Here is a 27,600-nt window from a genome sequence, read left to right as displayed (position 1 = left end):
TCGCGCAAAACGCTAAAACAAAATTATTTAGCATACGATGTAACAAATATAATACATACTTCCGTTTCGTGGATTCTCTTGAAACGAAGAAAATACCGAAAATTCTACAGAAAAATACAATCCATTTCAGAAGCTGAAGTAGAAGAGAGTTTTAGATTCTACGGCAAGAGAAGTATAAACCACAGTAGCTTGTACAGTAGTTTTGATGAGTAGTATTTTATTGACAACGCAAGGGAGAAGCTTCTCGAAGTCGAATTAACGAATTTGCTTTCAAATAAATAATATTAGATAGGCAGTGGATATTTTCCTGTTAATGCTATTTTGCCAATGGTGCGTTTTGACTAATTGACGCCATGCATGCACACAGAGGTGCGCGACTTAGAAAATTCAAGGAAAGTGTGGAGAACAGAGTTAGAGAAAATAGCAGCATAGTCAGAGCGGGATTCGAACCCGACCAGCAGATTGCTAGCGTAACATATTCCCACTAGACCACCCGGCTCACTCAAAACCACCCGTAATTTTTCATTACATATAGCCTCACCTTACCTAGTTAGTTACCTAATCGTTGGTGGTAAGCTTTTTATAATCGGATGGGCTTATACCATGTGGTTTGTGAAAATATCCGATTGTGAAACTAAACCACAGACAGGTTACTGACTACACCTTACCCTAACCCTATCCCTAGGGGTAAAAACGGACCCTAACCCTAAACCTAACCCTCTAGACCCTTACCCTATCGAAACCCTAACCCTACACCCAATATAATGATGTTATTGTTATATTTTATTACTATATCTTATTATATATAGCCATTGGCAAAATAGCATTTACTAAAATAATGCCGCATTGGCAAAATATCCACTTCCAATAATATAAATTAGGCTAGAGAAGAGTAGGCCAAATGATAGTAAACGGTTAATAGTAACGAAGTGGCTACTCGTACGGACCCGTACGAATAATTCCGTGGGCTATTCGTACGGATTACTCTGGAATGTTCCTATGGGAAGGGATAGGGTTAGGGTAAGGTGAGGCTATATGTAGTTAAAACATTTGGCCGACTGTCGTCGAGCTCGGTGGTCTACTGGTATGATGCTGCGCTAGTAATTTACTGGCCCGGGTTCGAGTCTCGCTTGATCCACTCTATTTTTCTCTAACTCTATTCTCCACACTTTCCTTGAATTTTCTAAGTCGCGCACCTCTGTACGCATGCACTGTGTTAATCAGCCAATCAGCGACAGTTATTAGCGTACAGATCCTAGTTCCGTACGAATAGCCTCCAGAGTAATCCGTACAAGTAGCCACACCTTAATAGTAATGATAATGATTTCAACTAACTAATTTATAAGGACTCGTTAACACTGATATTTTAAACTATTTTCTGTTGCTGAAGATGCCATCAGTTATTTGTGAATCGGAAAACTTCATCGATGACATTGAAGATATTGTCAACAAGTCAAACAATGTAACTCTGGATGAAAGGATAGCCGCTAAATCTAAAATAGTCCCTCGACCTAGGATTAAAAAGAACAGACCAAAATCTCCGGCAGTGAAACCTGAAGCTGAAAGCATAATTCCTGGTACGTTTCTACATGATTGTGAATGTGAAGATCTTTCCTCGGTTTGAATATCTCATCGGTTTGCTTCTGTTTTTTTCAGGATGTCAATCGATTTACGTGAAAACATGGGGCTGCGCTCACAACAGTTCAGATGGAGAGTACATGGCTGGACAGCTTGCTTCATATGGCTATAAAATCACAGGTTAAACTCGATGTCTGAAGTACATTTCGGAAAATAGGTTTAAGGAGTGAAAACTATCTGTGATATTTAATTTTGTATTTAAGATGAAAAAGATACAGCTGACTTGTGGATATTGAATAGTTGTACGGTTAAAAGTCCAGCCGAAGATCATTTCCGGAATGAAATAATGAAAGCTAAAGAAACGGGTAAACATTTAATCGTTTCTGGCTGTGTACCTCAGGGTCAACCTAAATCTGATTATTTACAGGTAAGTTGCAAGGTAGACTGTATAACTTGGTGCGAAATATCCAAGTCTCTGATGAATTTTATTCTTACTCACAGGGAGTTAGTATGATTGGAGTTCAACAAATAGACAGAGTATTAGAGGTTGTTGAAGAGACGGTAAAAGGCCATACTGTACGTTTGCTTGGGCTGAAAAAACAAGATGGCAAAAAAGCTGGTGGAGCTTCTCTTATGCTCCCCAAAATACGTAAAAATCCATTAATTGAAATCATAGCTATAAATACAGGGTAAGAAAGAAAATGTCATTTCCTAGACTTAAATGCAATTCAATATCCTGTGAATGTGAGATTCTAATCATTCTAACTGTACACAATATATGAATTTTAGTTGTTTAAATCAGTGTACATACTGTAAAACCAAACATGCTCGTGGTGAACTGGGGAGCTACCCGCCTGATGAAATAGTGGCTAGAGCAAAGCAGTCATTTGAAGGTAAAAAAAAACTACAGTAGCAGTATTTGTTCTTAGCGATTTTTGATAGATTCGTTTCTTCAGTCTGGAATCAACTAGTCAATTTTTCTCACAGAGGGTGTTGTAGAAATATGGTTGACCTCTGAAGACACTGGTGCTTATGGAAGAGATATTGGTGTCACGTTACCGCAGTTACTGTGGAAACTTGTAGAAGCCATACCTGAGGGAGCAATGTTACGACTAGGAATGACTAATCCGCCATACATATTGGAACATTTGGAGGTACAAAAATGAATGTCAATAAGCAGATGTGACTGTCTGTTGTTAAGCTTTCTGATTATAGAATGATATGCCCCTTTTCAGGAAATGGCTAAGATATTGAACCATTCGAGGGTATATTCATTTCTACATGTCCCTGTACAAGCGGCATCTGATAGCGTGTTAATGGATATGAAAAGGGAATACTGTTTAGCTGATTTCAAACATGTAGTGGATTTCCTCAAAGAGCGTGTACCTGGTATAACTATAGCAACTGATGTGATATGTGGTTTCCCTACTGAAACTGCAGAGGTATTAAAAACACATTAGATTGGTGATTGATTAAATTATGATTATCATATTCAATAGGTTATAAGTTATTTTCATAAACACTATTTCTATTGCAGGATTTCCAAGAAACTTTGCAACTTGTTGATGAATATAAGTTTCCCAGTCTTTTTATCAACCAGTTCTTCCCACGTCCTGGAACTCCAGCAGCTAAAATGCCACGAGTTCCTCCTCCAGAAGTGAGTTAGTTATTTGAGATGATATGGGTGCTTTATGGGTGTTTGATTTTCCTCAAATTCATGAGTATATATGATCTTTATATTGTAATTCTTAAAAAGGTAAAACAGCGAACGAAGGCAGTTTCTGAATTATTTCAATCATATAAACCTTACGAACACAAGGTAAATTTTAAAAAGGCACAAAATTGAAATCCATTATTTCAGTTCTTAATGTTGTATTTGTAAATGACTGATTGTTCATTACAGTTAGGTGAAAAACAAAGAGTTCTAGTAACAGAAGTATCTCATGATGGTCAGTATTATGTGGGACACAATAAATACTATGACCAGGTAACATACCAGTAGATTCCATTTGCTGTAATGAGTCTAATGTTACTGTCATAGTCATGTACCATATTTGATTTTCTCCCAGGTGTTGGTCCCAAAAGATGAAAATCTCATGGGTAAGATGATGGACATAGTTGTCATTGAAACTGGCAAACATTACTTAAAGGGGCAACTAATCACAAAAACAGATGTCCAGAGACCTTTGAATATACCTCCTCCACTGAAGAAAGGCGAAGTTTCGGGAATGTATATTACGGTAATCATCAGAATGACTGATTCACTTTGTAGAATATGAATTTCTATTAATTGCAGTTCATGATTTTTTTTTTGGTATATTTTATAGGAAGAAGTTAAAATTGAAAAGCCACCATCTACATGGTTGAGAATATCTGTATTTATGCTGCTTATAGCTTTATTATATCGACTAACATGCTTAATGACTGGAAAAAATTATACGTCTATTTTTTCATGGAATCAAACATAATAAAGCTATTACTTTAATATGTATCAGAATGATTTTCTCTAGCTGCTTTAATGAGTAAAGGTTTCGAAGTATAGATAATGTAATTCAACATCTGATCTCTATTCCCAGATGATGTATTTTGTGTCGATTATATGGACACTCCCATTTACACTGCGATCGCCCATCCATCCTACAAAAAGTGCAAGCTAGACTTGGTGGCAGCACTGTAGTCCCCGAGGGGCCTTATGCTGTTTTTTTTTTCAAATCTCCCATGAACTAAACCAACAATATAGTGTCAACAGCTAAGGGTTCAAACTTGGCATTAGGCTTGCGTGTTAAACTCATTGATACGAGCTGCTGGAGGGTGATTCAAAGGAAAAACCCACAATATAAAGAAAATATGAGCATTCAACAGTCACCTGTCCATAGAAATCATTGTTGGAGGGTTTGCACCGTCCAAAGGCGCATCCATCTATCAATTCGGCATCCGACCATACAGAATCTAGACGGCCATGGATAGATGATCCCTACATTATCCACGCAGGGAAGTAAAACATCCATACTTCCTTCCTATTGAAACAGATGAATTGCAAGTGACCAGAGGAAATGCAAGTTCTGACTTCATTTAAATTTTATTGAATAAACAAGAGCTGTAACATAACAGAATAAAAATAAAAACCTTTAAATATATAAATGAAAGATAAATCGTCATTATCGCCCTTCAAATGTTTTATGAACAAAGAGAGGTTTCAAATAGGAACCACTTGCAAAGTTATCTTCGAAAAATACCAGTGTAACGCCTGTATAACTGCAAAGTGAACCGCCTCTCGGACATCTTACGTAAAAGAACTCCTGTTACATTTATAAAACTTTCTGCGCTGTTAACACTTATTGAATTTATACATACAGAATAGATAAGTAATGGTAAAAATGTAGAAAAACGTGAGAGAAGATTTTAATGCAATACTGTACAATTTACATAAAATCAACGAGATTAAAAGATGAAACCTTTACTGAAGGGACTAGCTTTTTTCTTAGTCATTAAAATTTGTACATTCTATGACAATTTCATTTTATTATTTGTATAGAGTAATAAGAGCAGAAAGAGTACAAATGAAAACCGTTAATCTCAACAGCAGTTCCTGAACCAACAACAATTAACTGCCCCTCATCTATTTTCAACCTTAGCCACAATACATTGGTCCATAAATAAATACCCTGTACCTGCCTCTTCGATATTCCAAATAAAGCAATCTTAAGATAAAAGAAGTAAATTTCCATAGGATTAGTACGGTAACTTATTTACTGAACCACAGCCAAATAGATCATCACACCAAGAAAACTACTGGTATTCCATCATGCAGCTTTATAATACAGAATTACAGCCAGAACAACAACGTTCTTACACTATGTAGTTGTATCTATCTCTATATAAAACATGAGGTTAATGGAATTTTGTGATCCAACATGGAACATCAAGTGCTAGGTTAATAAAGAATGTGGTGGTATGATTGGTAGCTAGAGTTCAGTGACAAAGAATTGCTGTGGCTTCTGATCACTTAATTCACACTACATGTAGTCTCACATATTCACTAGATTGCATAAATATACAGCCAATACTCAATTCCGGTCACAACCAATCTGGTCCCAATATTTCAGGAAACCCATATGATATAAACTCGATTTTAGGGGACTAGAGACTTGCAATAAAAATATCTATTGAATTTCAAAGAAAGGTTTAGTTAACTGAAACTATCTAACTATCTAACAATAGCCATAATGAGAAGGTTGATAACAAACGCATAATAACAAAAATACATTTGATATGTGACTTCTATACTCTAATTCATAAGTCTGGAAAAACTGAAGTGGCAAGTGTCTGACAACAGGAAGACGTGCTCAAAGTTCTATAAGTATTCCTGTTAATGTTTGTCTGAAAGAAACAAACTATATACCAAGTTGGGTATAAAACAGAAAAAAATAATGACAGGTTCAAAATGTGTGACAAACATTTAGTTTCTATTAAGTTGTCCGGATAACTTCTTTTGAATTTCCTTAGATGATCTACAGAAATGCCAGATACACTGCTGCAAACTGCATTCATATCTTATGCCTTTCAAATTTATATTGAAAATTAGTATAATTTCAAATAAGCCGTTCACAATAAGCATATGCATATTACAGCATGTCGTATGATATAGATAAATGATGAACGCGGAAGAATCTGGTAAAATGGCAAGTACGTTTCAACCATCTAGACAACAAACAGATATCTGACAAAAACTAAAATGAGTTGGAAGTCCGAACGCCATGTAGCACCAAGAAAATAAATAATTTGAGCATTGTGCTGCAAATAGCGTTAGGATTACCAATGAACAACAATTCAAAACTTTTAATACATTGATTTATCAAAGACTATGTAATATGGAGAATATAATGCACTAACAATAATTATCAAGTGTTTCTTAGAAGGTTATTATTACATATGATGAAGAAATGTTGGATGGATTGTAAAAAGTAATGGAACAGTTAGGCAAATTATTGTAAACCATGTTTCAAATAACTTTAAAATGATGCAAAAGAACTGTGAAACAATTTAACCTCAATATCTACCAGTAAATAACAATACTTTTCTATTTTGCATTACACTTTTTCCAGCACTAGTCGCATTTGAAGGCTACAAGAATCAGTAAAATACTTCATAGGAGTTCCGAGCTTTGTCACTAGATGTAGGTTTAGGCCAAATTTAGAGATAACATTGGCATATAGTTGCCAGCAGTCGAAACTTGAAAAGATGACTGCTCAATACAAATGGAATGTTGATACTACCATATTCATCTAACATCTGCAAATATCAATATCAGGAACAAAAACTGTTCTTATTCATATGTTTAACATAAGGTTTTAAACATCCAGAAATTTTTTTTATCTTTAGTAAATATGAAAATTTCCCAAACATATTTACAACTGAAATTCTTCAGCAATGAAAACCGTACAACAAATGGCATTTTTGAATAAAAACAGTCCTAATCAATAAAACCAGGTTCACAGTTAATGTTTAGGCAGCATCTACATTTGTATGTAATTACAATTAGTTTCAACAGTAAACATTTTTATCATGACATTATGCAAAATAGCAAAATCACAGTTTAGCTTTATCGTCATCTATCATCAATACAAGACCAGGTTTTTACGCAAACGTATGCATAAACCAAACCAATTACTTTCCCTTTTACTCCGTTCTTTTCTTTTATAGTCTAGAACAGTAAAAGAAGTATTCATATACACATGTATAAATAGTGACGATACTTTTTTCATATATATAAGAACGAGTATTCAGAAAATGAAATGAGTGTAAGAGACTTATATATATTATGCAGTATATCTCTCTAATCGTTGGTTACCTTTCAACAAAATTCAGGAATAAAATAAATATAATCAGCGGCGAAAATTCAACGTTGTTTTCAGAATCATGGAAAGTACAGAAAGATGGTAGTGTACCCTGTAAATTAACTACAAAAAAATTACAATTGGTTTCGATTGAATAAGTAACTATCTATGGCAGTGCATGGAGTGATGCAGCGTGGATAACCCTCAGAATATATCAGTTTTTCAGGAATAACATTTAAATGGTAATGACAGCATTGGAAATAAGTTGGTATTTCTTAAAATGTGGAACATTTTAGGGACATAACTGTTGTAAAGATAAAATTGGTCTAAGCGTGATTTTGATATTTCAAACTAAGGAACGTTCAATTGTCAAGAAAAATCACAAAATGGTATTGTTTTTGGAAAAACGAAGCGCATATCATCTTAAAGTAATTAGATAAATATGTTGAGACTGTATTCATTTCAAATGAATATTTACACGGAATGCTTGAATGAAGTGTGTGTACTTACATGCATATGAAAAATATTTGAAAGAATCCCGTAAAAAACAGCCTATTTACATAATTTGCATTGCCCAAAAGAAAAGCACTCATTTGGATGTAGAATGTAGATGATTTCGATGAATAAATGAAATGTTAACTTTGTACAAATACTTGATCTTATGTACTCCAGCAATAATCTCGGCCATGGTGCTCGCATGTTTCTACGTTGGTTACTCTAGTTAATTGCAGCGTAATAAGTTAAAACTTCACCGTCTGTTGCGTGTACATATAGTGAACGAATATATCCGTCGTTTTTTCTACCAGTTCGAGGTGAAGAGTTCACCGCAGAGATACAAATATGAAGACTAAAACATCACACATCATTGTCATTGTGCACCAGAAAGAAACAGCGATAAAGTGAAATTCCATCGTGCAATTCTAAGACAATATAGAACGTTTAGAAAACTCTTCTTTTAAGTCAGAAAAAATGACGCGTCACCAGTTTTCACCAGCTCTAGTAGTAGTTGTAGAAGTAGTAGTTATAAGTACAGTAGGAGTAATAAATAGTATTAGTAAATAAAGTGACGTTTTATAGATGATCATTTTCAGTTTAAAACATCACGTTTTAGTTTTGATCACTGTTTTTTTTCTTAAATATATTACGCAATGATAAATCCGCTCACAACCCAATCTCGGAGATCCGACTGCTGTCAACAAATATCCGAACAACCGGCTGAGAAAATCAGACCCCGAAGTCTAGTACACAAGAATCTATATATCCAGTATCACAGTGAATATGACTTGGCTCGTGTCATGTACATGCCTATCACAGCCCCCTAGCAAGCCTGCTGCTATGTCTTTGTCGTATTACATTTCTGTATGGCATAGTGCCTTGCATCGTTAAGGTTTGTGATATTCATGGACGAGTTTATAGCATCTGTAACATTTCGTTCTAGAGTATACGCTGTATCCTGACCCTGAAAATAGTATAATATGTATCATATCAATTGTCTTTTCATTGCGAATACATTTACTCATCCTCCCCCAGCAGGGATTTGAACCTGATGGCATCGAGATTGCCACGGTACGAAACCCTGCCACACTAGACCGAGTGCGCAGCTTAGATGATGTCATTATTAGCCAATCAGAAACCCTGATTCATTTTAGCCCGGGTTTTTCAGTTTATAGTTCTTGTGAAATTTGACTCAGCGATTATACAATGAGCAATCTGATTGGTGCCGCAAGTTTGTGTACAGCAAACCTGCCAATATAACTGCGCACCCGGTCTACTGTGGCAGGGGTTTGTTCTGTGGCTGAGTGTAGCGATGCCATCCGGTTCAAATCCTTACCGAGGGAGGATGACATTTACTGTAAACATTTTGAAGACAATTCATCAATGGTTGATTAGCATTAGAAAATATCATTATAACTTTAAAACATGCATAATTTTTCAGTTATGAACTAGTTAGTACTAATATAAACAGACGTTTTGCACCGGTCACGATCTCCATACTAGCAGTCAAGTGCAACCAGTTATAATTCAGATAAGAAGCCACTGTTGACCTGCCATATGGCATTGTGACATCAGTGCAAGATACCTATATACTCTCATGCATTTCAGAATTTACATAAATGAATAATTGTGATTGATATATTAGTAACAATTTCAGATTTTCATGCCTTAATGCAGTGAAAATGCACAACGGTGCTGTTTAGCGAAGATAATCCATTTAAGCTAACGTAATTGTCACAGAATAATCAACTTCCAGTTTTCAAAGCTAACTGTGACACTATTTTTTTTCAAAGGGATCAATTAACTTGTTTACCATGCAGTGTATATCTACTTCAAACTACAGTATGTGAGATTTAATGAAGTCTACATAATCTAATATAAAACATCCTACATTAGATATTTAACAGATATGGTTAGTATATTTCACTGCATACAGGTTAGTAACACGAGCATACACTACTAAGTGTGTACCATTACTACCTTTCGTCGCATATCCGCGGTTCTTTGGCCATCCGGAAAATGGAGTGATTTTCTCGGACTTGTCACGTTTTCATTATGAATGGGTGATGGAGTAGGATTCGGTGGGCCACTGTGTCCATGTTCACAGTTTGACAGTTTGGCCAGTCTCACCTCATCAGATGATTGGTCACTGCGAGCTGCACACTCCTTACAGCCCGGCCAGACCGATTTTTTTTTCTTTTGAGGCGAATGCGGTGTATCACAGTGAGTGTTACTGAAGTCAAAGATCTGTGGCGGGTTTGGTGTCGGAGAATGGTTTTGTGGCACAGGTGAAGGCGAAACACGAAGATTACCTGAAAAATAACAATATTCACCGACATACACACTTGGTTAACATTTTAACCTGAAAACTGGCACTTCATTCAAGAAAATGCTATCAGAACTTACTGTATTTGTTAGGGCATGATGATGAAGCGGCAGGACTGTTTGCTGACCACTTATTATCAAGATCTGACTGTTCTCTGGGTTTCCTGTTTGTTGATCTATGGGTTGCACTATTGTACGTTGTGCTTCCACCTCCTTGTCGCAGCATAACATTGTTATTTATACCTCCTGGTTTTGTACGTCGCAGTAGGTGGGATAACCCATGTTTCCAAGTCGACTGCTTTGATTTTGGATCATACTCTTTCAGCAATGTTAATCGCGGTGGGACCTTTTTCTTCTTTCCCTTATAGAATAAGAAATACATCTACTACCAGTACATGCATATAAATCATCAAGATAAATCTACTCAAAAAAGAATCAGACTCCTCACCTTTCTTTCCGGTGACTTGAGCCCATTGCTACCCTCTTGGGCTGGGGTAGGAGACAAAGAAGTGAAGCCATGAACATTAGTAGCGTTACCCGTAGATGGTCGAGGAATTCGAGATTGGTTGCTTTTAATTACTGGATGATTTTGCGATTGAGAAGTTTGCAAAGAACTATTTGTTTCATCATCTACAAAGTCAAGTAATTAAGATACAATTCTATGTATATGCAATAAAACTGAAATATTACGTCGATTCTATGAAATTCGTCTATTTACCTGTTTTGCCACCATTATCAACAGGATGTACTTTAGAACCACAACCACTAGCAGCAGTCATTAACCGATCTGTGCTGCCTTCACCTTGCCGACTACTAACAGAAGATTCGTGAGTTAAAGAATCGTATGACCCATGACCAGCAGGCTGTAATCTATAATTAACACAAAATTATGAGTGAATTAGTAGTCAATAACTGATGAAAATTTGTCCCACAAAAACCAATTCATATAATGACTCTGCAATCGAATTTGCTATCTCGTGTTTCTTCAGACTCTAAATTAAATAAACCTGCACCAAGACATTTGAAGTTGCTTTGATCATGTGAACGTTAACAGTAAAACCTGGCAGGCATGGAGATAAACAAGAAACAGGTACGCTGAATGAAGCAAATTCTCGCGCATGAACCAAGAAAATATTTTCAGATCTGCTCACTCCGAATGGTATAAATGAATTTGATATCAAATCAATGTACCTGTTTTATGTTCTATGTTTGTCAAATTATTAAAGGTATATTTAGATAATAACTTCTGGCAGTAAAGGCTTCATGTTTTTCTAAATCTGATCTATCATACATGAAATATCTATAGAAATCACTAAATTAGAATCTATAGAACCATTTGCCATTTCTTACTCGAATCACTAGTTTACAAATGATGCAGGTTAAACAAAATACCGAAAAATATTCATGCTGTAAAGAAGGTTAGATTAGGTGAAAGCATGCAGTTCCCACACAAGAGGATATACACGGTATATAATATAGTATTAAAATCAACTTTTCATATTAGTATCTAAAATAGCACCAAGAGGGGGACCTCCTCATTCTTCTGATATAAGCCTGTTCTGAGTTAACATGTTTCACGAACCAATGCTTGCACATTTCATTTCAAACTTTTGAATAATTCAAACGGCTAAATATTTTATTTCATACAAAACTAGATAATATTTCGGTTGAAAACGGACTGGTAATTAAGATACTTAATAATAGTGAACTGCCTGATGAAGTTCCTACCAACTTACCACTTAGATATTACATTTCGATAATTTGCCATCATCAAACCTTTTTACTAGGAAGGCTAAATAATCGAAAATCAATCAATAAAATCATTTCTAGGGAAACCTTACCTCCACCCACAGAGAAAGCGGGTGATATAATTAATGGTAGTGTGGCAGGTCAGGTCTGCTGTTTTCATAAATATAACAGTTGTACATGGAGGATTATATTGTGTGCAAGATCAGGACACAAATTACATACTACTGGGGACCATTCCATTTCAAAACTTTTTTGTTATAAACATGCTTGCACAGAAAAATATACAGCATCATAACAAGATATCGCTTCCCCTTTCGCATTTAAACAAAACTTTAATCTGTGCCTTTGTATCAATACAGGCAGGCATAAGCAAATGATTGTCAATAACTAGGCACCAGGAATTTCCTTTTTTCTCCGAAATTTCATGAATACTTCTGAAATTTAAGTAGTGATGTAATTCTTTATATATCGGTATATCATATTAAAGATGAAAGTAGGGAAACTCTTGCCTACATTATTCTTCGCTCTGTGCCTAATCATTTATGGCCTTTAAAGTATGAAATAAAAACTTTTGTGCAACTAAAAACCTTGTTTCAGCATTTGTTCGCAGATAAGCAGACTGGAATCGTTCCAGGACATGCATTCATGCACAGAGCAGCTTGAAAGCTGTACATAATGATTTTTGGCCACATACAGATAATAACGAGGAAATGGAATGGTCACAGCTGACACCTAGAAAACTTGTGTGAGAACTGTCGTCAAACCTTTGCACAGGAGCCCTGCAAATACCTGAGTGTTTGGTCAGGGACAGGAGTAAACACTCCATTTTTAGGAAAACACTCCTTGTTGGATTGCTTAGCAGAATTAGTAGAATTGTCCTCGTGTGATCTGTGTATACTGCTATGTGATAAACGGTGGGGACTGCAAGGCGACGAAGACCGAGAGCCACACGTAATTAATGGTCTCTGACACATAACATCATCATCCTCATCATCAGTAAAGCTTTCTATTGTAGCTATCGGAGTTTGCATAGGTTTACGTGCTGGATGCGGTTTAGGAGGCACTATACGGCCCTTTTGTTGTTGCGGGCTAGGCGTCCGTTTTGAATTACTTTTACTACTATTAGTTCGCTGCATTTGATTTCCACGATTACTGGCTCGCGAGTCCAGTCTTAGAAACAGTCTAGAAGGCTTCGATGGCTTCAATTTTTGTTTTTCAGATTTTTCCGTTCGTTTATTTGAAACTAATTTCGAGGTGGATGAAGGATTACTACCGGAACCATCCTCCCGATCACTGCCACTGCGAGAGCCTTCCCACCGATGGTAAAACGTTGACAAAATATTTGCCATTGGACGCGGCATTTTACGGTTGGATAATATCCCTGAGCCGGATTGCGACACATCACTTGTACTACTCCCCTGATAGACATCCAAGTTTATTTTATCGATAAAACGAGGTTTTGATTCAGAAACAGAACGTGGTTCTAATTCCGCTTCGCTGGTGTCCACATCTGAACTGAATGTATATTCACAGATTTTTGGAACGCATGCCAAATGCTGTTTGCCGTCGTATTTTGTATCACCAGGTAATTGCGGCATAGTTGTATGTTGCATAGTATCCTCTATACTGGGATCTGATGAACTAGAACTGTCCTCGGGAAGCGCGCGTGGAGCCTTCGTATAATCCAGGTACTTAGGTATAGCTCCACGCGCCCGAGCTATTTCTACTAGTCTGGAAGTCCTAGATTGTTTATCACTGAAGTTCATAGCGTTAAAGGGAGATCGCACAGGTTTGATCGGTGAAGGGATACGAGTCTGTAATCGGGCACCGGATGATTTTGGTCGCCTGCGCTCAAAAGAGTTCTTCGTCCACGAAGGAGTGCGAACAATGGCAGTTTCTCGTAGAGGACTGGGGCCAGGAATCTTACTAGGACTGGCAACTCTGGGCCTCTGAAAAACATGAAAAGAATGATTTTAGTTCATATGAGTATTGATTGAAATGGGCCTATGTATATTGAATGTAATAAGCCATGTTCACACTATCGCTAGTCCATTCAAATTTGGCCCGCACCTGGACCTGACCAATTTAGAATTAACCAAATCAATGCAGTGCGTAGGGTTTAATTCAAATCCGCTGTTATCACTGGTCCAGCTCTATGCAACATTGTGATTGATACTATTCATACACAATGGAATGGTCTAGTCTAAAATTACGATTAGGCTTTTTGGTTGGTCTAAAATGGATTCCTTCTGGAACAGACTATTCGCCAGTGTGAACGCTTGGTCTGTTCATGGAGTCCATGGTCTGTTCAAAATCGGAATGGACTTGATTTAGCGCATTATAGTATGAACGCAGACTATGATACTTACCACTGTTGCAGCAACACTTAAGGAAGTTTCTATGTAATTTGCAACAGTATGGGAAGACCTGGAAGATTGGGCTGAGCTGCTTATCGTAACAGGAGTCAGCTCCAGATTCGGCACATTGAGTCGCTGTGGACGCTTTAGTTTCTTTGCACCAGGTAGAGGTAGTACAACAGGTGATGTGGCAGAATCAGGGGCTGGTGATGATGTTGCTGAAATGAAATCGAGCATCATTCATAAGAAAACAACTTCCATCCGGTCTACCTTTACTCCTATCGACTCAATTAAACAATTTGATGCACGATACATTTATCCTAACGAATGACTGGTAGCACAGTTTTTGTGTCAGGTAATCGAAATTCAGAGTAGCCACCTTCGCCTTAAACCAAAACCAAGATTAAAGTAACTTTAAAAACTTTGCCCTTACAACAATTGTCCTGTGGCTGCATTTGATTTGTCATTATTTCAGCACCCAAGGCCCTTGCAACATAAAGGTATCAACGGTGAAAAAGCTAAGCGGCTTTCAGATCAATATGAACTATATCTTATACCAAGCAGAATGTACATGCTCGTTAATTTGATCCGTCAAATACACTTTCAAAGCATAAAAATAGTATATTTCTGTATCAGATGTTGTCGGAAACATTACATTTAATATAATTGATGTGACCTTTTAAGAATGAAATGCTATTTAGGCTCAAATGTGTAATAATCAATAAGGCTAACACTTTTCATGCGCTATATGAAATCAAACCAACTATCAAGTAGACAGCAGTATCACTAGATTTTCAGTAAAATAGCAGCTGTAATTCTAGTAGGCGTGTATAACCATCTCCTATTGAAGTAAGCGATATGAATCAGTAATGTTTTACCTATAACATTATTGGAACTCAATTCCTATAAAAACAAGCAGCCAAAACATAATTGTATATTGATAGCGTATGAAAATCAATAAGTCAAAATCTGAATGCTCACATTTCAGCAATACCCGTATGATTGTGACTGCTTGTACCGCTAGTGTCACTGCATGTATTTTCACTTGAATGCCTGACACTGTAATACAATCTTACAAAATATAAACTTACCTCCAGTTAGATTCTCATGCGAACTGTTATCACTCTGTGATAACTCGGCCTCCAGTATTTGCCGAACCTTAGCTACAGTGACCTGAGCCCGCAGCCTCGCCGATGTTTGTACATAATTATCCACAATGTTTTGTTTATTGGTCTGCGGGTTGTCACTGGAAGTTGATGTTCTGTTTTCCTGAGAATTCGTGTGAATTTGTATATCACTAGTTAAAGTTTGCTGGGGTTGACAGGCACCTACACCTTTTGCAATACCCGAGCTACCTGCATCCTTATTAGCGTTTTTGGCACTAAGATCACTAATTTTTTTAAGTTGAGTAGTCCTATCTACTATATCGGCTAATTTGGGCCTCGCTTTTGGTGACTTGCCATCTTTTGTTTTACTATCCTTCGTTACTGTTGACTTTTTACCAGGAGTTCCTTTTTTGGACTGAGGTGAACAAGACGATTTGCTACATGATGGCTCCTTTGCTATATCTTTCGGGTTACGCACTCGAAATGGTTTCGACGTGTGATCAACATCAAAGATTCCTGAAACATACAGATTTTCTAAACTTACGCATTATCTTTCAGTCTATCTTAGCACCAATGAAAATCTGATAGAATCACGCGCTTATCAAAAATTCAGTCAAGCATATCTAATTTTCAGCGTAATGAACAAATATAGATTTTGAACTTGTGAAATGGAGATAAATTCAAACAAGTGAATATATAATGGATTAAGCGTCTAAATAGTTGTGTTAGTGTATAGATTGATAGAAGATACTTGCCAGCTTCTTTTCGCTTTTGTTCCATCATCATATTATACATCGCGGATAGCTCATCAGAACGATACTCATGTACTGTCTTCTCCACTTGTTTCCTGTCTACGTCCAATAATGTCGCCAGCTCTTCAACAATCTATATGTGCGCAGAGATACAAGCGTTACAATAAAGAGAAACGAAGTGAGATTTTACATTACGAAATGGATGATTCATTCATTTATAACATACACGTTATTTGGCACATGAATTTAATGCAGCGATAACAATTTTTGTCTTAAAACTGGTTTCGAGCCAAGGTTTTCTAATTAATGTACCAGTAACTGCTGAAGATGTGCAAAGTATGCGTTTAATAAGACCGTATTCTTTACTGTGACACCACAATCATCGCAATGATCTACAGTTCACTCAATTTTCTCATCACGTTAATATTCTAGACAAGCAGCGAGAGCCAATTTGCCGAATTACCTGCGACCGAGAAGCTTTGTCTTTATGAGGTGGTAAATAAGGATAGAACGGTAGTTTGCCACCACATGTAATCCAAGGATGGGTCTCTACTTCTCGTAGTGGTATTCGCTGTTCTGGATTCGCTTCTATTAGACGCGTTATCAAATTTTTGCAAGCTGAAAATTCACGTTATATCAATCATGGCAAAGGCAAGCACTTCATTTTCGAAATGGTGATTATGTAATAATGTAATATACCTTGCGAGAGCCCGGTCATTTCCTTTTCATGCTTTGGTGTAAGACCTTTTTGAATTTGTTGAATAAGTTTTTGGCGACGATACTGATCGGTATACGGGGTTGTGAATGGCAGTTTACCAACTACTAATGCATACATTATCACACCTCTGAAAAAATTATTTTTCAATGAATTCATTTTCCAAATCCCGGTCGTAACGAGAGTTTCTTTATCATAAAAAAAGAAGTCTCATAATGTCATATGCAGCGCTCAGCAAGTCCATTTGAAAGAAATACATAGCTTCTTCGTTACAGGAGTCATGACTTCTACAAATCCCATTTGGATTTCAGAATTTTTTTGTGGACGCGTAAAAAACATACTCATCATTTTATCACGTATAATTGCTTTTACTGCAATGTGTAAATGATATTGGAATAGGTAAAGTACAATGTCAGAAACAAAATAACATGTTTGAAAATGTTGCAAATTATTTATATGCATATTGAATATTGGCATATGTTCCATTTGAAACAATATTTCAAATGAATTCAACTCACTGACATCCTTCTATCAGAAAAATTTAGTATATAAATGAAAATTTGTAAATTCAGTGCTTGTACCCAACTACCCCAATTTCATAAATGAATACCCCCAGGTTACACTAAACTTAATTAAATTTTGTATATAGCCCTCCTAAATGAAATAATCAACACAATTTCCATTTCAGTCGTGCAAACACAAATCTCAAACTTAATTAAGTAAAATTCCAGGGAGAAATCTGTCAAAACAATGTATATATCCTATATATATCTCTATATCTATGTGAGATACTTACACACTCCACATGTCAATTTCAGAACCATATTCTTTACCAGTATCAAACAATTCTGGGGCTGCATATTCTGGTGATCCACAATGGGTTTTTAATAATTCCTCCTTCGTATATGAATTGCTTAGACCAAAATCTAAGGAGGTGAAATGAATATTGAAACATTTTTTAATTCTGATAGCTAGTTAGTATGAAATAATGTAGTTTTTTTGTACTTTAACTATTATTCTATTTATCAACACACGGGTTTCATGACAAAAGACAACTCTTGATAATGAGAGTAGAGAGAGAGAGGGGGAGAGTCGGAGTGAAAAATGTTGATGCTTTCACATTATCTGTGATGATGCTATTCTACGTAAATGTGGTAAACATATAAAATTTATGATCAATAAGATTGACTGTTAGCAGAATCAGACAAGATAAACATCATTTTCAAGTCATCATTCTAAAATATCATCATCAGATAACGATTCACGAGGACGAGCCAATGTTTTAGAAAACGATATGCGAAATGTAGCCTATTCTGTTTGCCAAAAATATTCCAATTCTCCAGGGCTGGTATTCTGCTACAGTATTTGCTCGCGTAACACAAGTCATCAATATATTAATGACACACCTTTATATGCCAAACCCTAGTTTCTGTATGTTCATTTATTCTTCAGAGAATTATTCCAATCAGATTTTAATTTACGAGAAAGATTCTGATTAATCGACAGCGTTTTCAGATTGGACACTGCTGCGCACAATGGTAATCATTATATATGATACTCACCTATCAACTTAATACTTTTTTTACTTGAATCTAACATAATGTTTTCCATCTTCAGATCCCTGAAATGTACAATAAATAATAATCTAACAGTGCACCAAATTACACAAATCTCTGATGCAATATACAGAAGAGGTTATCATATAAGGTTGGAATGGGACTATATTTTTCACTTTTAGCCTTTATCAGTTCATATGCTTTCGTACAATTCGAGCATATCGAAAAGACATCATAACATAGAAACGCACAGACATAAAGTAATGATTGGCATACCGTATGTATGTAGTTTAATCCTATCAGTTTGCCCAAGAATAAACAGCAAACTTTCAAAAAATACCGACAGCTCCCTCGGGTTACACAAATAGTTATTCTATAATCAGTCTTTTTGTGCCTAATCGTTTATCATAACAATAGTTATATATATATTCAGATGTTTGGGTGAAATGGATCATAAATGAAATCGCAAACAGTTGTAGACTAATGGCGATATAATGATCTAAGAATTAGAATTAGTTCCATAAGCTGAGCAGCTGAATGACCATTTAAACCCCTAAACAGTGTCGTAACTCAAGTGAAAGACTAAAAACTCAGAAACAAATGTCTGTCATTCTAATGCATACAATGCTTTAATCCGATTTAAAACTTCATTCTTATAACGATCATAAACACAAAAGAGTTCAAGGAAAGTAATCAAAATATTTTTATGGCGTCTTTACTTCTTTCATTGCTTTTTAAACTGAATGGGGGTCAAATCAGTTTAGAAATTTCTCATTAATTCGTAACACACTCATCTTTTTTACCAGAGGCATCGTACTGCCATACCTAAATGTAAATCATGCTTTCTGGAAATGTTTGAATTATATCTCTCGTGCCCTTGCGGTTAATAGTACCTAGATAGAACAAACATTTTAGCCATCGAGTTTATGGAATATACAAACAGAATCTTTTGGTTGACAGATATTTTCAGGCTAACAAAAATACGGTTGAGTATATAGTATAAACAAGGATAAAAACTGTTATGTCTGTAAACAGCATCTGACTGTCGGCGATGTGGAACCAGCTCGTATCGAATTACAGTCCTGTACCTATGATTAGTTTGTTGGTTACACCTACACTTAATAGTTTAAAAAAAAAATGTATATTCATCAGAATTATTCCCCAGTTGAATAGAAAAAAAACCAAAATCATATACAAAACATTTATCGTAGAAATAATCTTTCAAACCAAATCTGAGCAAATCAAATTTCATACATATTTTTTCTATAATTTGTGGAAATTTTGATCTATACCCGAGATAGAGTGTAAATGTAATGTAGATTCTGTAACAGTATTTCTCACGCCCTTTCCAGTGATCTTTGCAGCTGTTACTACTGATGATGCAAGTCACCTGGAAATCCTATAACACCTAGATAAACATGCTACGTATTTGTGAAGTCATTCCTCAAAGGTAAAATTACTGACTGAAGGAAAAAAAAGATTAACTAGGTTAACAGTTGAATTTTTTGTGATGATTTAGGGCATTAATTTTCATGTTGTTTAAACTTTGGTTCTGATTTTTTAAATCTTGAGATATAACTCCAGGTACTGTGGATGATATCAATATCGTTCTGAACTTTTTATTTTCTAAGTGCGTCAATGGGTTGTGTAAGGTCCTGCGTATACGTGCGGGTGGCGAAGTAATGAATGGAACAGCCAATATAAACAGGATTTACCATGTGTTTTCTTTCAGAATGCAGTAACCTTAGCTAATCACGCCTTTTACCTGCCAATCTAGTTAAGTGACAGTGATTCATATAGAAATGACTGACCCGCGTAAAAAAACACTTCAGCAACAGAATTTAGGGACTATTTCATAAGTTTCAAATCTGTCACTTAGGGTTATTATGCTGAAAGGTTCTATTCATTTTTGAAAGATGATCTTTGCAGCAGACTCCTCCATCTTCATCGTTTGACGTTATATCATAGTCGCTGATAATATTTTCATTAAAAAAGTTTTCATCAGTCACAGACATTGTTTCGCCATGGCGGATATTGTCGGCCTGATTGCTATACGGAGTTAATTCTATTTGGATAGGTAAAACACTATACAACACGTCGTAATTCAGTTTCATTAATGTTTTCCCCAGCCGGAAACTGTCCAACAGATGGACGATGTGAAATAGCCCAACAAATATTCATACACATCGCTTATATAGACATGGGAGAACTTTAACCAAGCTACTGAAGACACTTAGTGACATTTTACACTAATGATGCGGAGGTCTTTATGGCTTTCAGGCCATTTCCTACATACTAAAAACCTGTTCTGCATGTTAAAGACTGCTAATATACCGTAGAGCAATGGTAAAGGTTGGTGACAACAGAACATATACTCTAATCTACTTAATTCGCAGCAATGTCAATAACATTGTTTGAATATTAATGATGCTCAGGCTTTCATATATACATATACACATATATACCGGTATATATAGAGAGAGATACGTTATAACATACCTAAATTAGCAACAATAGACTGATTTAAATGCAATTAACAAAATACTAGCATCAAGTAAATATCAACATTGTGAAAATAAAAGCTGAAAAATAAGACAATTTTTGCAGAGCAGGTTGAATCATCAATCACGATCACAGTCAAGGGACACATTACTTGAACAGAATAAAGTGCAATACCATCCAATAACTTGATTTGTGTATTTCATTTTGATGGCACCAGTCACTCAGTAAAATACATATATATAATACTACATGTGACAAGCATCAAAGCCAATAGGCTCCTCGAGGGACATTTGCGTTAATGTGAAATAAGAATAATCATACCAGTAGTTGTGTTTTGGGTGATGAAAAAAATAATTTTGTCGATAAGAGAAATTGAACTAAAAGTAAGAAGTGGTTGAGTATGTCATAGATGTATAGACTGTGATGCAAGTATATGTAGGATAAATCCATTGATGTCACTTCGAAATGTATTAGCGCATAAAGTAGACTGATTTACTAAGACAAGCAGTAACAGTCGATCCTGCACCCACTCCAGCTCTCAATTCACAACAGATTTAAGAGATGGAAACAATGTCTGATGGTGCGGATCCTAATTTCCTGCACTATCAACATTAAAGGCTGTACTACGGAGACCAACGGAGAGTGTAAAGTAAAGCTATAGTAACTATTACCATAATACCATACGTTTGGTTGATATTCTGCGTGCAACATGCAAATATTCCATCTCTGATTGCAGTAATATGAAAATTAAAACTCCTGCGGGGCTAATCTTACTGGCTATCAGAAATCGTCACTTGCTAGGGTACGAGCAACATCGTTAACATTTTACGAAATGTTGCACTGAACGTCATCAGCATCTAGCGCTGCTACCAGCAACAGACGCATTAAGCTACCGGACTCATTGAGTCTAATGGTCCTTCCTCTCTTGATGAAAATCTTCAAGATCTGTCTCTGTTTATAAATGAATGCAACCAGAGGGCATCATATTGTCCAGAGACCGAATTTGCATTTTATCATCACGATGTTAATGGGAACGTTTCATTTCCCTCAACACTCGTACTGGCAATGACCCAGGATATTTCAATTGAAAATCGATACCAAAAATCCTATTGCCAGAGATGAATTTCATGGTTAAGTATCGCAACAAGACTCACCTATGGACAATTCCTCGTTCGTGTAGATAATGGAGGGATGAAATGAGTTGACGAATGAAAGGTCTTGCTTGAGTTTCGGTTAAACGTTGATCTTTGAAAGTCTTGAGGAAGGTGAGAAGTTCCCCGCCAGCTGCATATTCCGTTACAAGGCAATATAAATTTGTATTTGCCTAAAAAATACAAGAATAAAATACAAGGTAGAATTCGATAACATATATAAAATAATCCATCATTATTTACATTACATATCATATAAATCATAATGCTGCATAATAAAAAAAAAGTGAGGCAAAATTAGATGCCCCGATGAAAAGCTACCTTGATGATGATGCTTCTGGTAAACCTGAAAATAGTTATGGGATACATGCCGTAGATGATGCCTAAATAAAAAGGTCTCTAATTCTCTTTATCAACTGACTGAAAATCAGTACAACCATGACAACTAAGTACTTCGATATAAATCCAGCCGGTCAATAGTGTGAAACTATTTAATATCACGAGAGCGTGGTTTATATCATCAGGGTAGAAATACGCATAAACCTTTTCGAAATGCTCATCCTATTTATTGGATGCATTTATATCAATAGCATAAAAATTCCGCCATGCTTCGGCGTAATGAGTATCCATTGGGCGGAGATATTTGTATGCAAATATGCGGTACCGAGTCCATTTATGTAATACCGTTTGAGCTGGTAACAGTCTTGGCTCAGACGACTCTAATCATGGAATAAATCATATCGCCGCGATAGTGCTACATCAGAATATATGGGTAATCTAGTTTTATCGATTGTTTCCTTGAAATCTGGCAAAAAATTACCCACATACACGATACAGAAATGGTGATACTAATATATGGAACCGTTACGTTCCATTATTTATCTAATAGTATTCATCAATTTTCGCAGCTAAATAGCTGGTCAAAACATATCAAATCAAATAAATTAGAATTTCATTAGATTTCGCCGCAATGTTATCAATGCCATGCATTACCACATGCTGCAACTAATCGATGCCGGACCAAATGATGAAGTAATGCCAATAGCACAGATTGTATGTATACAGTGTGATGTTTCTCAAGTCGATCTATGGAATACGAGTAATGTATATGATTATGATATTTCATTTGTACCATAGTTCGGAAGGCCACTGTGAAAATTAAATCCGAGCGAACTAACCACATTAGCCGAATTCATGCGGCGAATGAGAATACGAATGAACTGGACACCATCTGCCGTGTGATGACCCGCGACGAACAGTTACATTCCATAAAAACGTTCCACGCTGTCCACCTACAACACTATAATATAGTTCAATGGAAATGGTGCTGTTGGACATGTCGGCTAGTGCGCGCAATATTGTTGCTAGCCATATTCGGCAGAATCCATTAATCTTTCATCTTGTCAGCTGATTGTTGACGGAAAGCATGTACAATCGGGAAATGCCAACAAAAGTAGATTTAATCATCATATGTGGAACAATGAAACACTGGTATATTGAACTAGTGTGCTCACAGTACTTCGGGAAGCATGATCGCACAACATACAACTGGCAATTCCATTCCAACATCATCCAATAAATTACCCGATCTTCAGTCTCTTCTTACTGAGTTCTTTTAATTAGGTTTGATGAGAATGTCAGGCAATTTTGATAGCGCCGATATTGAGTATTGAGGTTGAGACATGCAGTAAAGGAGAAAAAACACAGTTCAAATTTCATCTTCGAAAAAAGTGATATATTCTATTTCTAAAATGTTATGGCGCCTTCTTCATGGTGGAATATTAGATTATGATATTTGACGACTAAACATGTATTATATAAAAACACATATATATATATATATATATATATATATATATATATATATATATATATATACATATGCGTATTATACAGATGCCAGGACATTACTACATTATTCATCTTGTGCATAGCCATCGATTTCTTCCCCAGCAATATTTCTACCAAGATTTCAGGCACAGAAACCAAAGTAATAAATCAATAATGCTGCTCTCGGTGATTGCACAAGCGCTCTTCGTGTAGATTTTGTGGATCTTCAAATATTGTGGAAGTTCATTTTAGTTTCAACTGGCGATAAAGAGGCAAGGAGTGGTTTCCAAGCAGCGGACTGAGAGCCTTGTTCTGAGCTATTAATGACTCGGCGAAGTCAAGTTTGATTTCTCACAGATACATCTCGCAATCATATCAACGCGCATTGTTGTTATAAGATAAAAATTCATTTGTGCGAAATCGGACTAAACATTTATTGGCATCGGTGGCGATGACAATAGTTTCGCTAACTCCAATAATCTTGAATCAATAACTGTTAGATATGATACCATACTACGAGAAAAGGTGGATAACCTCAATACGTGTACATACGCGATAGGAAATAAAAATTGATGTTTGGTAGTTTAAGAGAAGGCGATGTCATGAAATAATGATCATATTGCATGAGATTGATTCCATCGTTTCAATTAAGAGCGTGGGTGTCGAGGAGTTGTAGATGTATACCTCTTCTGACTAAGCTACATTCAAGACATCGAGCTAGAGGACTATCAGGAGAATTGACGAACGTTATCAGGAAATAGATGACAATATTGTTTTCACCAACTGAATATCTAATGAGTCCATAAGTGATCAGTGGAATGTACTGCTGAATGCAAAACGAGCGTAATCTATATAGTGGCGTTTAATGCATAGAGATTTGAAACTCATTTTACGGGTGACGATAAAATGAGCACAGAAATAGTATATGCTACTATCAATTGAGTAAATGAATTATTCGAAATGTAATAATTCCCTAAATGAATGGTTCGCTTATATTGTACAAACTAAAACAGGTGCAGGAATAATTACTACTGATATTGTATTAATCGTCCCATTATTTCACCGCATTCATGGATTCAGATATTGTGATGAAATTTGAACATTTCGCACGAGATTCAATAGGTTCAAGTGTATTCCAAACGCCACAATTAACCCTTAAAACGAACGAAATCAGAAGTAACAATTTGTGATTTGGTTAAGTAGACTGTGAAATTGTATTAGTGTTGTCACATTTTATTACCTGAAATCATGAAAGTGTACACCATTTGGGGTGCACTCAAGCTGTTAATTAGACAGCCAGAGTAGTGGAGTCATCCACTGATGCTCTGCCTCACACTTAAATCCAATTACAGCAAAATATGCATGACAGTTTCCCTGGCAACTTGGCAATGACTTAAATATCCTATCATAGATTGCTGGAAAGATGCAAGTGTGAGCCATTTAGGAAAATGACAAAATTCATGCCTCCTCGAGAGTCTTTTATGGCCCAATTACAATTGTGATGTTGTAATTATGGCGTCTACTGGTTCTGTATGTTTATCAAAGATCTGACGATACAAATAAATAATTAAGTACGTAATCTATGACTGACTGACCATATACAGTATAATTACACACTCACACCTTGTACACACTGGAGAATGGTTCGTAACTGGATGTTGTCAATCGACAATATTTTGCCACGAAATCCGAGTTAACTATAAAATTTCCCACAGAAAATAATCCATAATAATGATTTGAAAATTATCAGAATATTGATGAAAATGTTGATCGCGATGCATTTAACGTATTTGTGAAATTACGTTTTGTGTTTCGGCTGTCATTGAATTTGACATAGCGTAATTAATAGCAATGAAAACCACATGATACATGCTTACTACATTTCTACACTACTCTATGATATATGTCCATGTAATGCTTCAAATCTTGGACTAATTAGTTTCATTGTTAACTTCATGCTTGTCAAATTGATGAACCTGAATCAATCCGTCTACGGGCAAATATCCTAGACCCTTTCTTACAGAAGTCTATGTGATGAATCAATTTAAGAAAAAGGCTTATCATAGTACTAGGCCTATATCTGCTATATTGTCAGATATGAAAATTTGCATAGTTTAAAGATTCAAACATTTTAGTAGTAACAAGTTAACACTTAGGAAAATACACCAATTTCTAATATACACTGTGAAGTCAATGAGAGTAGAACAAATAGACCCTTATATAGCTCGATAGCCAGCTGAGCACAATTACTAATAACATAATCTCCATCAATATTTTTTTCCAGAACAAAAATTGCTCACAGAAGTAGCATTTCATATTAGACAACAGAAACATATATATGTATGTATATGAATAAATAAATATAATTAATCCATAATAACAAATATATATATATATATATATAAAACTATGGGTTACACGTTAAATAACAAATCTACTAAATATATCTGGCATACAATAAATTCGATAGAGCCCCTCTGATGAGACACAGCCATGCTACTATAGTCGGTATGTTAGTAGGAGATAGAGACAAAAGGCACATTAAGATCATGCAAGCGATAGATGAGTAGGATAAGTAGAGGAAATGTTAGATGACACGTGATAGGTAATGGACCAAGCAAGGTTAGGTATTTCAGGAATACTTTTGTCATAAGCAGTCTCAATATTAACACACACCATCCAAAAATGATACTGAACTGAAGTTTTCATAAGCACGATCCATCAATGCACTGAGATTATTAACACTGGCATTCTGGTGGTTTCCCAAAAAATTTCATATATGGAAATAAAGAAATCTAGAATATCAGAAAAGCATCGACTTTGGCCTTCATATCAGAATACAGTTCAAAAAGGGCATTGAAGTATGTCAATATTCAAAACTTGCAATGAGCAGAACGATGAATTTTGAATAGAAATTTACATCAAAAAGTACCAGTATTTGTGTTATCTGACTTCTAGCCATACATAGCTAATTATGCCATGCAAGATCATGCTTTTCCCCATCAGCCAGCGTGAAAACAAGCAGCACTTACTTCTGCAGGTTGCCTGGCCCTCCCTCCCTCAACCTGATCATCATCACCATCAAATCCATGAACTACAGGGGCCTACAAACAAACAGCAACACGTTTTTGAACTAATATAGGCACTAGAACGAAACAATTGGTAGGTTAGCACATGCCATGCATTTTTCTTTTTCTTTCGGTCAGCAATTTTATCATCAAAATTTGAAGCTTAAATATGTCCGGGGTGTTTCTCGTGCATTTTCTAAAATGACACATCTAGTGCAAAGTAAACAGAATATATACAACAGCTATATCATATTCATGAGAAGCCTAGTATTTGAAAAGGGTATATTTCGTAATGAAAACAGAAATTATTTTTCAAACAAAAACTTCAAAATCAACATTCAATTCTATCCGAACAAAATCTATGTGCATTACTGTACTCCTTCTTAGAGGGTTCATAATTCATATTATGCCTGTGTTCAAATCGTAGTGCTCTAAAACTTGAATCTGGACTTATGTTTCTATAGATAGAAGTGTCATCAGTATCGAAAAGAATTGGAAATCTGATATTAGTCCACACCTTTCTCAATTAACAGCGCAGATAGTTATACATTATTCCCCCTGGGTGACGCTTTCATATAT

General features: G+C 35.9%; 2 protein-coding genes across 2 annotated transcripts in view; one reads left to right on the top strand and one right to left on the bottom strand.

Annotated features, from left to right (window-relative positions):
- The first annotated feature begins 66 nt into the window (after window positions 1-66).
- On the top strand, window positions 67-4,059 carry LOC141900014 (threonylcarbamoyladenosine tRNA methylthiotransferase-like). Its single transcript, XM_074786706.1, has 13 exons — window positions 67-172; window positions 1,391-1,577; window positions 1,657-1,758; window positions 1,842-2,005; window positions 2,080-2,267; window positions 2,368-2,471; window positions 2,566-2,732; window positions 2,814-3,020; window positions 3,116-3,235; window positions 3,335-3,397; window positions 3,482-3,565; window positions 3,648-3,818; window positions 3,906-4,059. Exons 2-13 carry the CDS (start codon window positions 1,391-1,393, stop codon window positions 4,044-4,046), a joined length of 1,698 nt encoding a protein of 565 aa, XP_074642807.1. The 5' UTR covers window positions 67-172; the 3' UTR covers window positions 4,047-4,059.
- A 4,689-nt stretch (window positions 4,060-8,748) lies between these two features.
- Window positions 8,749-27,600, bottom strand: part of LOC141899118 (uncharacterized) — a 31,536-nt gene continuing 12,684 nt past the window's right edge. The window contains exons 4-17 of the mRNA XM_074785271.1: window positions 22,127-22,296; window positions 18,477-18,535; window positions 17,711-17,840; window positions 16,899-17,044; window positions 16,663-16,817; window positions 16,203-16,332; window positions 15,433-15,963; window positions 14,354-14,559; window positions 12,774-13,933; window positions 10,966-11,105; window positions 10,684-10,865; window positions 10,317-10,590; window positions 9,891-10,222; window positions 8,749-8,874 (exon numbers count right to left, since the gene is read on the bottom strand). Coding sequence (XP_074641372.1) covers window positions 8,749-8,874; window positions 9,891-10,222; window positions 10,317-10,590; window positions 10,684-10,865; window positions 10,966-11,105; window positions 12,774-13,933; window positions 14,354-14,559; window positions 15,433-15,963; window positions 16,203-16,332; window positions 16,663-16,817; window positions 16,899-17,044; window positions 17,711-17,840; window positions 18,477-18,535; window positions 22,127-22,296 — 3,741 coding nt within the window. The remainder of the gene's footprint in view (window positions 8,875-9,890; window positions 10,223-10,316; window positions 10,591-10,683; window positions 10,866-10,965; window positions 11,106-12,773; window positions 13,934-14,353; window positions 14,560-15,432; window positions 15,964-16,202; window positions 16,333-16,662; window positions 16,818-16,898; window positions 17,045-17,710; window positions 17,841-18,476; window positions 18,536-22,126; window positions 22,297-27,600) is intronic.

This window comes from Tubulanus polymorphus, chromosome 2 (genome assembly GCF_964204645.1).
Source record: "Tubulanus polymorphus chromosome 2, tnTubPoly1.2, whole genome shotgun sequence".
NCBI classification, from domain to species: domain Eukaryota; kingdom Metazoa; phylum Nemertea; class Palaeonemertea; order Tubulaniformes; family Tubulanidae; genus Tubulanus; species Tubulanus polymorphus.
The sequence above is the reverse complement of the archived record's forward strand: the minus strand, read 5'-3'. Positions and strand labels throughout refer to the sequence as shown.

What these genes read in the sequence shown, in the direction of transcription:
- LOC141900014 (XM_074786706.1), top strand. Translation starts at nt 1,391, where the DNA reads ATGCCATCAGTTATTTGTGAATCGGAAAACTTCATCGATGACATTGAA. An exon ending in ATATGGCTATAAAATCACAG is followed by an intron (nt 1,759 to 1,841) that starts GTTAAACTCGAT and finishes TTTGTATTTAAG; the next exon opens with ATGAAAAAGATACAGCTGAC. An exon ending in TTTCGGGAATGTATATTACG is followed by an intron (nt 3,819 to 3,905) that starts GTAATCATCAGA and finishes TATATTTTATAG; the next exon opens with GAAGAAGTTAAAATTGAAAA.